The 14,649-nt window shown below is 31.0% G+C and overlaps 1 protein-coding gene across 1 annotated transcript; it reads left to right on the top strand.

The window, feature by feature from the left end:
* Window positions 1-282: 282 nt before the first annotated feature.
* On the top strand, window positions 283-13,475 carry LOC134707222 (polypeptide N-acetylgalactosaminyltransferase 5-like). The gene is made up of 12 exons (XM_063566814.1): window positions 283-326; window positions 1,328-2,305; window positions 2,938-3,091; window positions 3,883-4,049; window positions 5,171-5,335; window positions 6,789-7,005; window positions 9,140-9,257; window positions 10,607-10,798; window positions 11,090-11,218; window positions 11,522-11,629; window positions 12,055-12,183; window positions 13,288-13,475. Exons 2-12 carry the CDS (start codon window positions 1,798-1,800, stop codon window positions 13,414-13,416), a joined length of 2,016 nt encoding a protein of 671 aa, XP_063422884.1. The 5' UTR covers window positions 283-326; window positions 1,328-1,797; the 3' UTR covers window positions 13,417-13,475.
* Window positions 13,476-14,649: the final 1,174 nt, after the last annotated feature.

Genomic DNA, 14,649 nt, shown 5'->3' with positions numbered 1-14,649 from the left:
CTACTTTTGAAAATAAGAAAAATACTTGTGCACTTGCATGTCAAATGTGATTATCCTGACAACTATCTATTTCATTATTTCTACCTTTAATGTTTCGTCGTTACTTACACATAAAACTAAACTTATTTTCAACGTTGTCCTACTCATTAATATTAGATACACTGAAAATGAAAAAAGGAAATGATATTACCGAATATTGAAGTTAAAAGGAAATCAATGAACAAAATAAATGAATAAACATGACTCCGGCATGCAACATCTTGATGTAATCAATAAGCTAAACACGTGTCATCTATAAACTAAGGATATATCTAAAACTTGATAAGGTATGTTGATCATAAAACGCTATTATTATCTAACAACTTTTTGTACAGAAAACCTTGTGCATGTCTTTTTGCATTTATTTTTCTGTGGAGCGTTAAATTTCTAAGTTTTCCATTTATTAATATGCAAATTTAGTCCTCCTGAACACTTCACGCCCATGAGTTTCATAATTTATATTGTGAATTGTCAGTATATGGATGGCATATGTGTACTAAAACTTAAGTTGTAATTCCCTCAAACAATAATTGTCTTAACAGATTTCGGCTTATGATTCTGTAAATGGTTTTTGTAATTTCAAACGAAAGTATTCTACGAATAACTTACTTAAAGAAAAGTGTTCCAAGACACATTAAGTCGTTATATACAGTTGTAATTACTGCTGGGTCTGCAATTTTTAAGGTGGACTGTCAGTTATCGATGTTAGCCCGCCCAGGAGCCAACTAAGGGTACAATTATGATTTTAAGTGACAATGTTTATTAATGACTGTACTGAAACGTGTTGTGTTCCGGAAACAAGTATTCAGTGCGCACGTTTTAACATTAAGTAGAATTACAACGGGTAGATGAGTACCAATGAATTTAATTCCGTGTGAAATTAAAACAATTTAGGTACACATTTATATGTGATTTCAATCTGACAAATAGCTCAACTGGGAAAGGGAAACATAGTCATTGGTAACTTCGAAATTATTAAAAAATAATATAAAGGGACAGACATTATCAGAAATATTATTAGATATTTAGCTTGTATACTATTTTATTCTGTTTCGGCAATTTTTGAACGATAACAATTATAATCTCTTAACATTTATATTGTCCAGATTTGTATATGTTAACAATGGAACTCTCGGTAGTGCTTATCTCTCCTGTAAACTTTTATAATATGTTTAAATCGATGATTGATATACGTCGTAACGTGCGGATTAAAGAGTGTTTTAGCTAATATCAATAGTATTTTGTCTTAGTGGTCTAAATAGTTATCAGTTTACTTCTTTTTTTTCAGAATATATATACATGTCTCAGCCTATACAGCCTTGACTGAGAAAAAGATAAAATAAAATAGGTCTAATTCGGATAAGGTCTATTCTAACACCTAAAATGTTCATCTAGTGCTTTTTAAAGGTGCTACGGTTTCAGTGAAAAATTGCACTGCAAACTATAAAAATAATTTCAATTTTAACATAAAATCCCCAAAAATGTTTCTTAATATTTGAATGTGTGTTTGCATTTATGAAAGGGAGATTAATGTGTATGTCCATATTAACTTATACATATTGTCTTGAGTAAGTTTTAAAATACTTAAATTTCTTCGTTATTTTCTTAGCCAAAATGCTAGTACTAATGACCAGATTTTAAATCTACGGAATTGTACTTAATCTTAATAACTAAGCAAGCGATTACATTTACATCAAAGTAGTCACCACCGACAAGTACTTAAAATATAATACCAGTGATAACTTATTTTTATACACAATGACTAAGATCACCAAATCATCTTTTTTTCTTACCATTTTTGTTGTCTCATTAATATGGTTTTCAATCACCTTAATGATACTAATGTTTCACGAAGATCATATTCACAGACAATATCTAAGAGATAATATTAAAATTCAAGAAGCACTAGAATCAAGTGACCATTTCAAACTTGTTCATAACAAAAAACCTCTAAAAGTTGATGCATTTGTAAGTCCTGAAGTAAGGAGACCGTTGTTGAAAACACCCAAAATAAATTCAGTACAAAAGAATAAAGTTCCTTCTCGATTTCTACATCAACAACTTCAACCCCCGAAACAAAAATTTGAAAGCCGCCGATTAAGTAATAAATCTTCACCAAAGGAGCATGTGGATGCCGGCTTGAAATTTACAGAGACAAAATTAAAGAAAAACAATGCTAATGAGAACCCAAATGTGTATGTAATCCCAGATAGTGAATGGAAAAGATTACAACATTTAGACGTCATTGCTTCGATGGATGCACCAGGTAAGTTAGATAAATGCAACAATAGTATACCGTCATAGATCGATTCAGAGAAAACTAATTCAGGTAACAAACTAAAACCGAGGGAAACTATAGGTAAAAAACAACGGAACAACAGAAACATAAAGCGCAACAAAAACAAACGCCACCTCAACATACATAGAAACGAACTATTTGATAACATCTGCCCTATTCATGACTTGGTGCAGGCCATTTTGAGAAAAAAGGGTGTTTTGAATCTGGTTTAATGGCTAGCATTCTGTAATCGAAATACTAAAGTATCGTACTTGCAACATTTAATATACAAAAGAAAATGTGGTATGATTGCCAACGAGACAACTCTCAACAAGAGACAAAATGATATAGAAATTTACAACTATAGGTCACCGTACGGTCTTCAACAATGAGCAAAGGCCATATCGTATAGTCCGCATAACAGGCCCACAACAACAAATCCAGTGACAGAAACTAAAAATTAACGGTTTTTACTTACTTTTGGTTTGTTAATTAAAAGCATACGTATGTATATGTATTTACTAATCTAAAAAATGTTTCAAAAATTCAAGTTCAAACTTCAATCAATTTTTCTTATAATCTTTGTTTCTTAATGACATTATTATTTATAATCCTATAAGGTGAGATGGGTAGTGCTGTAAGAGTTAACGTCACTAAACTAGCCCCAGATGAGAGGTCACAGTATGATAGATTGTACAAACTAAATGGATTTAATCAGTATGTAAGTGATATGATATCGTATCACAGAAGACTGGCAGATATTAGAAATCCACAGTAAGTTTCAAATCCAATATGCTTTGACAAAAGCATTGTTTAAAGTTGAAAAAAAGAACTTCCATCTACGTCTACGTCTGGAAGGGTTTGTAAAATATCTTCATAACAGAAAGGACTAATAGATAATAGGAAATCTAATATTTGAAGCAATGCAGTTAAGATATTCACTATAAATCCATTACCACAATGACAATGCAAACAACTTAAGAATGACTAAATGTTGCATAATGATTATGCAGAAACTTACAATTACCTTTTAATTCTATAATGTACAAACTTTTAGCAATTAAAATATTACATTTATAGCTATGAAAATACAGTATGGACATTTGAAACGTATGATAACTATATCATGTATATGAACTTTGATAATAATGTACACACTACCATCAACAATTATTGTTTAGAAACTTTAAATTTCATAATTACAGTGTAAATTACTAAAACAGTAACATCAATGATAATGTAGACACTTGCACAAATGACAACATCATTTCAGACGCTTGTAATAATGTCAACGTAAACATACTGATCAAAATTCGCAGTATTTCAGTAACACTATACAATTTTATAATCAAACACTTATAGCAATGACAATTTATACACTTATAACAATGACAAGATAGACACTTACAGCAATCGCAATGGTGAGACTTACAGCGATCATAACGTTAATAATGACAATTATAATTTAGACACTTTCAATGATTGGTAGATATATGCGTAAACATTAACAGCAATGAAGGTGTAGAAAATTGACAGACTTTTGTGTCTAAACTAATCCATTTCAGATGTAAAGCAAAAATTTATCCAAAAGATCTCCCAAATACAAGTGTAATAATTTGTCTTCATAATGAGGCTTGGTCGGTTTTACTGCGTACTGTCCACAGTATTTTGGACCGGTCGCCACCATATCTGATACATGAAATAATTCTGGTAGACGACTTTTCAGATTTAGGTAGGTACTTGGTAACCGCAGTTTTTACATCCATTTCACCATAAGAATGTGCATTAAACGTTCTAAAAACATAAAACATTTATGTCTCGACACATTGACATGCATATTAAGTCATATTGACAATGATTACAAATACATGCAAAAGCACTCCAGGCTAAATGAATGTACTACTGCTCTTTGTGTGAAATACTACAAGATGTTCTTTTATGGACACTATTGCTGTTAAACTAACCAAATACTACATAAAATGACTAAAAACATCAGGTACTTGTTATTGAATCATACGTGTACTACGGTGACTTAATTGAACTATGATGAAAACTTACTGAAATAATAAAAAAAAGTCGACAAACATTTTCCGCTTTAATCTTTCAATAGGACAAACAGATATTGCATCTAAATTAAATATATTCTATCGACAGAAATTCAATTTTTTTCGGTGGCAATAAAGTTTGAGTTTAGCAACGCCTAGAAATGAAAACAAAAAAATGCACTGTTTTTGGACCAAATGACAATTAAGGGGAAAACAAACATTCAGAGAAAACTGTGTTACCGCTTGTTTAAAATATTTAAAAGAATCATGGTCATTTTCCACTTGATTTTACGCTAAAAACTTAGTCAAAGGTTATTAAAAAAAGGATTTTGAACCAAATCAAAAGAAGGTTTGAAATAATAGAATTGAGGATGGAAATGGGGAATGTGTCTAAGTGACAGCAATTGATTCACCTTCTTTAAGATAAACATTACTTGATCTTGGATTTGGATATTTCTTAACGAATCTGTAAAAAAACATGTTTTTAAAAGAACTGTCTTCAACATCGTATTTCAAAAAGTATATAATAAAGCATAGTAACATTCAAATTCGAAAATGTTCGTTGACTGTTGAATTCTGACCCCGTTAATTACAAATTCAAAGGTGGTTTTATTCAGGTCGTTAATTTTACAACCAAGAATACCATATTTTGTATGCTAATTAATCTTGAGTAATTTAAATAATTATGATGCACTAGTTTTGCGAAAGATAACAACCAAATGTGGAACGTGTCAAAGAAACAACAACCGACCAAGAATGGAACAAAACATGAAAGACACACCCGTTAATTGATAAATTTTTATTGCAGCACATTTGAAGAAACCATTAGACGATTATATGACAACACTTAAAAAAGTAAAAGTATTACACACGAAAAAACGAGAAGGATTGGTGCGAGCCAGACTACTTGGGTATTCTATTACAACAGGAGATACTCTCACATTTCTGGATTCTCATGTGGAATGCTTTCCAGGTAAACTTCTAATGTTTCAAAATTTAAATAAGTATATTTATAATTTTAATAACATCTATAAGCTTTCCCATAAATGTTAATCGACCAAGAAAATGTATCTCTTACATTCTTCGTCTAGAAATTGCAACAAGTTTATTGCGTATATTTCCAGATAAATATGTTATTTTAGTTAAACTATCAAACTTAAGAATGTGTTATTTAATTTTGGCTATACTTTTTGGACCTTTTGGATTATAGCTCTTCATCTTTTATTATTTAAGCTTTGGATTTCAAATATTTTGGCCACGATAATCACTGAAGAGACATGTATTGTCGAAATGCGCATCTGGTACAGGAAAATTGGTACCGTTAATCTTATTACTACCACTGGGTCGATGCCTCTACTGGTGGCCTGTTAGTCTCCGAGGATATCACCAGCCCAGTAGCCAGTACTTGGTACTGGCATGAAAATACGGATTGTTTTTGTGTTATTAAAATTGGATGTTACAACATGTTAGAAATTATTATAAATTAAGGAATGAGTCTCCCTCGTGCAAAGCTCTAATTCCTTTCACGGATTTGGTTATACTTTTTGGACCTTTTGGATTATAGTTCTTTATCTTTTATTAAAGTTTAAGATTTCAAATATTTTGGCCACGAGCATCACTGAAGAGACATGTCTTATTGAAATGCGCAACTGGTGCAGGAAAATTGGTACCGTTAATGTTATTAACATTACTATAAGACGTGTCACGGTACTTATCTATCCCAAATTCACTTATTTGGTTTTGATGTTATACTTGTTATTTTCATAGGATTTTGTCTTATGCTTAGTCCGTTTCTGTGAGTGTTACATTTTAATGCTGTGTCGTTGTTCTCCTCTTATATTTACTGCGTTTCCCTCAATTTTAGTTTGTTACCCCGATTTTTTTGTTGTTCATGGATTTATGAGTTTTGAACAGCGGTATATTACTGTTGCCTTTATTTATTACACCCATTACTAACAAAATTGGTAAATACTGAAAATGTGAACACTTCTGTGTTACTTTTTGAATCTGCTTTAAGAATGTCACTGTTTAAAACTATTTGTATTCGATAACAAAAGTACAAAAGAGATTCAGTACTTGAATATACTAGTCCCTATATATCATGTATATGACAGTCGATACTCGTGAACTAGGACGGTGTATATTATTGATACCTATTGAAAGTTGTCTCCAAAATACATATTTTTATATCATTTAATATGTTTACATTAAAAACAATGTAAAAGATTTGTAATTTATCACTTATACCACCAGTTTAGTACACAGGCTGTGTTAACATAACAAATGTTAATTCGTATACATCAAGACAAGTGGCAATACCAAACAGTGTGCCCTACATTCTAGCTTGGAAATGGGAATAAAAAGCATGCACATACAAATCCGTATTTCTGATATATAACTTTACAAAAGTATTTGGCATTTTACAGGTTGGTTAGAACCATTATTAGACCGAGTACATACCGACCCTACTATTGCTGTAGCTCCTCTTATTCCTATCATTAGTAGTGATAGCTTCAGTAGTCAAAAATCCGTGGCTTCTCTCGTTGCAGTAGGGGGATTTGATATTGAAAAAATGTCTTTTAATTGGAATAATATACCACGAACACAAAGGCAACAGCAACAAGACGCGGCTGATCCACAGAAGTAAGTATTTGGTCAATTGCTGATATTTGTTTTTCGTGTGAAGAGGCTCACTTTTCTAACAATTATTGCCAACTGCTCATATTTGAACAGTGAGTTTAGTGTGTGCGAATTGTGTAAAAAAAAATGTTACTACTTTTTCTGTTGACACCATTTGCTCAAGATGTTTGTTGTTGACTATCTTGAATGCATCTTTTCCATTGAACTCAAAATAAAAGATACGACAGGTACAGTTAAGTCTGCCTTATAATATCATATATGTATATTTAGAAATTTAGAAAATGGTCGTTTGAGAACAACAGTTTGTGACGTTTCCATTTCTATGTAGCAACATTCCAGCCGGTTGCATTTCTTATCTTGATTTTCTTGATAGTCGGTTGCTGCATACAAGACGCTATTCAACTAAGATTTTCAAGTGGTAATGTTTAAATGTTTCCTTCGAAAATTATACGGACGAGTTGGTTTACTGTTGTACAAATAGTATTTGTTTCACAGATGACGACAGTTACATTCCGACTGTCTTAACCACAATCCCATCATATATTTTCCCACAATGATACCTACAAGTTTTATCACTGAATTTGTACTTATATGAGCAATATGTTGCTGTCACACGTGGAAGAGAATCTGACAACTCTTCCGGAGCATCTGTTTCAAGCCTAAATTTTGTCTGGGTTAGTATTGCTCTTACTTTGATTTGAATATTTTACTTTGTTCCTTTGTCTGTTTTATTTGTATCGGTCACAGTCTTTGGTGGATATTTGTCTCATTGGCAATCATACCGTATCTCCTTATTTAAATAGTGTCTATCCTTTTCACGAAAAAGTGTTTCAATTCAATTTAACATTCAGGCAAGTTTTGTGGTTAGAAAATTGACATTACCGATTGTTTACGAAGTTGGTGTCATTTACTTATCCGTTAAATCACTTGGTATATGTATGATAGTTTATTGACGTATGCATCTATAGGGTAATCCTTCACATGTGGAGCAGCATATGCTAACCTAATTCGAAAGACCTGACTGATTTTAACTCTTGATTTTTCGGTTGGGTTTGTGTTGCTCAATTTAAAGTTTTGTATGTTGTGCTTTGTATACTGTTGTTTGTTCTGTTGGTAGATTTCATTTTTTAGCATGGTTATGTCAGTTTGTTTTTAACTTATGAATTTGAATATCCTCTTGGTATCTTTCTCTTTTCTATTAATGCAACGAACGCCAATAGTGGATCAAGATCTTGAACTACTTACCTATCAAAAGAACATTTGTTCCTTCTTTAATCATGTTTTTATTTAAAAGATATGAGCAGTAAGGTTATGATTTTCTTCATTTACTTTTTAAACACGGAGGAGGTCATACCGTAGATGATCCAATAATAACAACGGTGTTCTACAAATGAGCTAGATTATAATTTCAAACTCACCTCTTAATCAATTTAAGGAAACAAAAGAGTTTTAAACATCATGGAACTATGTTAAACTATGGCGTGTGAAATGTTGCTGTATTCACAAAAACAAAATATATGTTCATAAAATTTTAAAAAAATGTTTGTAAAAACGAATATTTGTTCATACAAATTAAATATATAATCAATAAATCATAACATGTGTTCATAAAATAAATCATAAATGCATAAAATATAAATATATGTTCAAATAATTATTCATAACAATTAAATATGTATTCATGAAAATAAAATATTCATTCATAAAATCAAAATATTTATTCATAAAATCGAAATATTCATTCATAAAATCAAAATATTCATTCATTAAATCCAAATATTCATTCATATAATTAAAATGTTCCATTATAAAATCACAATATTCATTCATTAAATCCAAATATTCATTCAAAAAATCAAAATACTCATTCATTTAATCAAAATATGCATTCATAAAATTAAAATATTCCTTCATTAAATCAAATTATTCATTCTTATAATCAAAATATCCATTCATATAATTCAAATATTCATTCATATAATCCCAAAATTTCATTTTCCAAGCCAGGACAATGACCGTTTTATCAATTCGTTTGATGTATTTGAGCTTTTGATTTTATCATTTGATTAGAGACTTTACGTTTTGGATTTTACTTGATGTTCGGTATTGGTGTAATTTTTCTTTTTGTTAATTTCAGATCACCAACAATAGCAGGCGGTTTATTTACTATCTCCAGAGATTTCTTTACAAAAATAGGAACATACGATGAAGGCATGAATATTTGGGGAGGAGAAAATTTAGAAATATCATTCAGGGTATGTAAAACTTACTTCTTCTATGATCAATCATACCTGAAAAGGTAACAGAAATCAACCAAAAATACTTGATCACAGATCACATTAACAAACAATATATAACTCATCCGCGAAAAAAACCCTAGACAGATAAACTAACCCGAGCAAACATGATCCGTATAGCCTACCTTGGAACAGACACAACATGGTGGAGTTAAAACAGTTTACATTCACACATCCCTCGTCTTTTCGGATGCTTTTGTTAAGCTCAAAATATAATGTAAGATAAAAATAAGAACAAAATGAATTAAGATTTTTTTTATTAGACGGCTATTTTCCCATGTTTTTTGAAACTGTAAAACTTTCGTTCAGGTGTGTGGTTGTATTTTTGCAATTTTATATTTTCAACTTTTCCTTAAAATTGTTTAAGCCTATGAAGTGCTAAGATTGCAATTTGGTTAATTTTCTTGATTGCCAATTATGGAAATCATCAAGATTATTGCCATTCAAATGAATATATAGTAAAAAGAAATCCATTTTCATAATTCAAAACATTTACTGTTTGTGCAAATCGATGCATATTTTCACAGCAGGTATTTAATAAACTTATTATATTATTATTGTATTGCACACTTTTTCAAAGTATTAACTCCACATAACTTTGTAATGAGATATTAATGAATGAATAATTCCTCAATTATATTGTAGGATTTTTACATAACTGCATGTAGATATATTTACCGAGAAAGAAGTAGGACACTGGACATCGAATATTAAATAGTGTATTTCGTGTAGTGCAAAAGCTGTCAACAACTTGCTTATTAAACATGTTGGGCTTTTTTTTAATTGCACGAAGTCTTTTACTTATATGAGTTGATTGTTTATTTAAAAACAATACCACAGGTTTGCTTCCAAAATACTTTGCACTTTGGGTTTTGGTTAAGAATATTAATCTTCAAATGTAAGATCGAATAAGTCTTTAAAGATTGAGGTTATGTTGTCATTAATATAGTTTTGAAACCGATACTTTTTCACACCATCAGGCCACATTTTCCAGATAAGGTATATTCGCATGTACATACCACGATCAACAAGTTGGTGTTTCAGAAACAAATAATTCAAAATCCTACAAAACGTACGCAATTTTTCGTAATTAAAACTTTTTTTAAACATTTATAATTTGCCATATTAGGAATTAAACTACAATTTTAATCACAAAAACAATCTGACATCTGGTCTTTGCTTATCTTGTTGTTTAGATTTAAGTTTCCTTATAGTTTCCAGATTTAAGTGTGACGTCAATTTACATTCAACTAGAACACATTATTTAAAATTAGAATAATCATACCAAAAAACATTTTGCTTTAAAGGTTTGGATGTGCGGTGGTAGCCTAGAAATCCATCCTTGTTCGGCTGTAGCTCATATATTTAGATCAGTTAGTCCTTACAAATGGGGTTCGACGCCAATTTTTGAGACGTTACGTCATAATTCTGTTCGTGTTGCGGAGGTGTGGATGGATGATTATAAAGACTATTACTATGGAACTCTCAACTTCAATTTGGTGAGTAAATGATAAACAAACTCTTGAATTTCACATTTTAAAACAATTTTCAGTTAAGAGGATTTTCTAGATTTGATGAGATGCTGTGTCCTTTACATACACTATTTCTTCATAATGTAATACAGAACAGCAAAGGCACATGCCAAACAATATGACAAAATATTTTAGATCTTTTAGTCTCTAACTTTATATTTTTTTTAACAACATATCATATTAATTTCGTTTCAAATATATCTGTTTGTGCTTTCAATAATAAAAGTAGAATTTAAAATAGTTTGCTTTTCCAAATAGGGTAACTACGGTGACATATCCTCAAGAAAAGAATTACGAAAGAAACTGAACTGTCACAGTTTTGATTGGTATGTGAAGAACGTTTTTCCTACAATAAAACTGCCAAAGAGAGCTCTTTTTGTTGGGGAGGTAATATCTAAGATTCAGTAGAAAGACCGTTGTTCATAATTACATTAAGAAAAGATTTTTTACTGTTATCTCACAGAACAGGAATAAATATAGATGTAGTATATACTACAAACCACAACCGTAAAGAACTAATGATTTATAATCCACGTGCAGTCTCAATATATAATCAGCAGTGACGATAAAAGAGTAGAAGTATTATAAGTTTTTATACGTTGAAAATACTCGTAAAGATTACAAAGAGAGATTCAATAAAAGTCAGATCTTTCTTCAAAATTCAATAATAACGTACATCTAAATTTACAGCTGAAGAGTTTTCTAGCACCTTCTATTTGTATGGATTCCATGGGTGGTGGACACAGTGCGACAATACAAGTCCAAGGACAACCTTGTCATGGAGGAGGCGGAAATCAGGTAAATCATGGTAATCAGAAAAAATATTGGGATTATCAGTTTGGTCCATCTCTAAATGCAATTTTTGTGAACCTTTTTAACATCTATGTGGAAGATTGGATACTAGTTTCGAGTTTTGCACATAATTATTCTATTTTAAATGCAATCACTTCGACATCATTTTCAGAATTATACAGAGTGAAATTGGTGAATGTACTCATATATGTCATTGGAATTGATCAGTATGTATTATCCCGCTAATTAAGCTTATGCACGTATCCAATTTGTCAAATGTTTTGGTAAAGTTCAAAACATTGCATTGTTGTTTTATTCATTTATCTAAAGTGTTTAGTTCATCTTTTATTCTGTTTTTTTTTTAATCATTCGGAAACAAAGTGATAGGTAGAAGTTGATCAATGCATGTTTAATAACTTTTTTGTTTGTAGTTCTTTAGATTAACAGCTGATAGCAGGATAGAAAGAAATAGTGCGTGTCTTGATTTTAATTCCAAAAATAAAACGCTTCATTTCATTCGTTGTGATGGGGGATCAACTCAAACTTGGCAATTTACAAAGGTAAACACATGTTTAAATGTTTTAAGTGTGTAAATCTTTTAATTTTGTCATTGTATGATGGCATAACTTTAATTGATAAAAAAAGATGCGGTAGGAATGCCAATGAGAAAACTCTTTCATTCAAGTCACAATTTATAAAGGAAAACCATTTTAAAAGTTCAAGGTCTTCAGCACAGAGCATTAGCTCACACCGAGCAGCAAGCCAATACTGGGTTACAAACCCTTGATGAAAGCTTATTTCAAAAGTTATCAACAATCAAGCGGTTTCTGTTTCAGTTTTCAGTAAAATTGTAAACGTTACTTTTGATAAATTCAAATTAGCTAGTTTGTTAACAACTAAAACTGGAGCTCGATAATAAGAGTCCAAGAGCTGAAATGAATTGTCGGAGACAAACTTGGAAAGTTTTATCTATAGAATAAAAGAAGGTATAAGATACTATAAATATGGCAACCAATTACCATCAGTCAAGAACTTTAAACCATAATACGAGCAAAAGACACACAAATAAAATATGTATAGAAGTCAAGAAAACATCAACAGAAAAATAAAAATTGAGCAGAACAAACCTTGCAGGAATGACCAGGGCACTCAGTTATGTTTTATCATTTGATTTTGCCATTTGGTTAGGGACTTTCCGTTTTGAATTTTCCATCGGAGTTCAGTATTTTTGTGATTTTTACTTTTTACCCATAGTTTCTCGTATGACAATAGTTGTAATTATCTTATAAAAATATAGATTGATAAATTACATCTGTTAATTAAATCTTATACGTTTCATTTTATGAACTTCCCTTCTGAATTTAACTTGGAGCTCCGTATTTTTATTAATACTTTTTGACTAAGTAAAATACAAAGCTGATGTGTAAATGTATTTTGTCTAATCCGAAAGACAACACCAAAAGCATCAAACATACAAATCCTCAGACAATAAAACATACTCGAATGTGAGCATTTTAAAAAGATATACATTTTTCAATATTCAAAAATATGATATAGATAAAATATTGATCAAATTAAAGCAGAAACAGAATATTTAGTTATGATTTAAATTTTCAGACTAATACTATAACAACTGACTTAAAGATTAATTGTACATCTTTCAGGATCAACAAATTAAACTACAGTTATGGGATCTTTGTCTGGAACTCACATCAAACAGACGTACACTTGCAATGAACAATTGTGAAGCGATCCCAAAGCAACAATGGGCGTGGACCAAGAAGTATATATAATGAAATAATAAAAAACAAATCAATACCATAGATTATATAAAGGCAAAACAATTACTTAATACAGCAAAATGCATTAATTGTGCAGATAAAGTTATAGCCTTGGTCAGCTTGCTTGCTTACAAGCTGAACCGTAAAATCATAATTAGGTTAGTTATACTACCCTGCTTTCGGAATAATTCTTTCCAACAGACAATATATTAGTTATTTGTCGGACTAGGCTACTCTTATAAAAGAGAGTATTATACCTAATTAAACGATGACTTCACGGTTCAGCCAACATGCAAGCTAACCAAACATATTACTGTTACCTACACACTCTAGGCATCATCATGTCTGTTGGACTTCACAAAGAACAAATCATTTTGATAAGAAAAGTGTGTATGAAGAAGGTTATGTGGGTATCCGTCAACGTAGTCCGAAACTGTTATGAAATCTGAAAGCCTCTAAGCATTACGGGACTACACAAGTCATAAAATGGACCGTCAGACGTCACAGCAATCTTGGAATCACATTCCTAAACAATTCACAAAGTGTACCGTCACAGCAATCTCAGACTGCCATTTATAAGGCAGCAATAAAAACATCAAAAACAACGATTAGGAATAACAAAATACAACAGCTGACAACATACCTGACTTTATACAGGTACATAAATAAAGGAAACAGTAGTATACCGCTGTTTGAAATTCATAAATCGATTGAGAAATAAACGAATCCGGGTTACAAACTAAAACTGAGGGAAAACTCATCAAATATAAGAGGAGAACTTCGACACAACAGAAACACAACATTAAAATGTATAACACACAGAAACGAACTATAATACAACAATGGCCATTTTCCTGACTTGGTACAGAACATTTCAAGAAAAATGGTGGGTTGAATCTGATTTTGTGGCATGCCAAACCTCCCGCTTTTATGGCAATGTTAAATATAACATTACAATGACAACATTACATTTACACAACAGTACTGAAATTGCAATACAAATAAATGGAAGAACATATAGGACCCGAATAGTATAATCATAAACATGAGAAGGAGTTAAAGAAGTTAATAAGATTTTTGTCTTTCCCCCTTTTAATCAATGAAATAACAAAAGACAATCACGGACAAGGTACTTGACTTTAGACAGGCACTTACTAGTAAACATGTGGAGGAGTAGTTTATTATATTAGATTAGTCCTCCCCCTTTTAATAAGTGGCATGGCAAAAGACAACCACGGGCAATGT

This window comes from Mytilus trossulus, chromosome 2 (assembly GCF_036588685.1).
Source record: "Mytilus trossulus isolate FHL-02 chromosome 2, PNRI_Mtr1.1.1.hap1, whole genome shotgun sequence".
Taxonomy (NCBI): domain Eukaryota; kingdom Metazoa; phylum Mollusca; class Bivalvia; order Mytilida; family Mytilidae; genus Mytilus; species Mytilus trossulus.
This window is presented reverse-complemented; position numbering and strand designations above follow the sequence as displayed.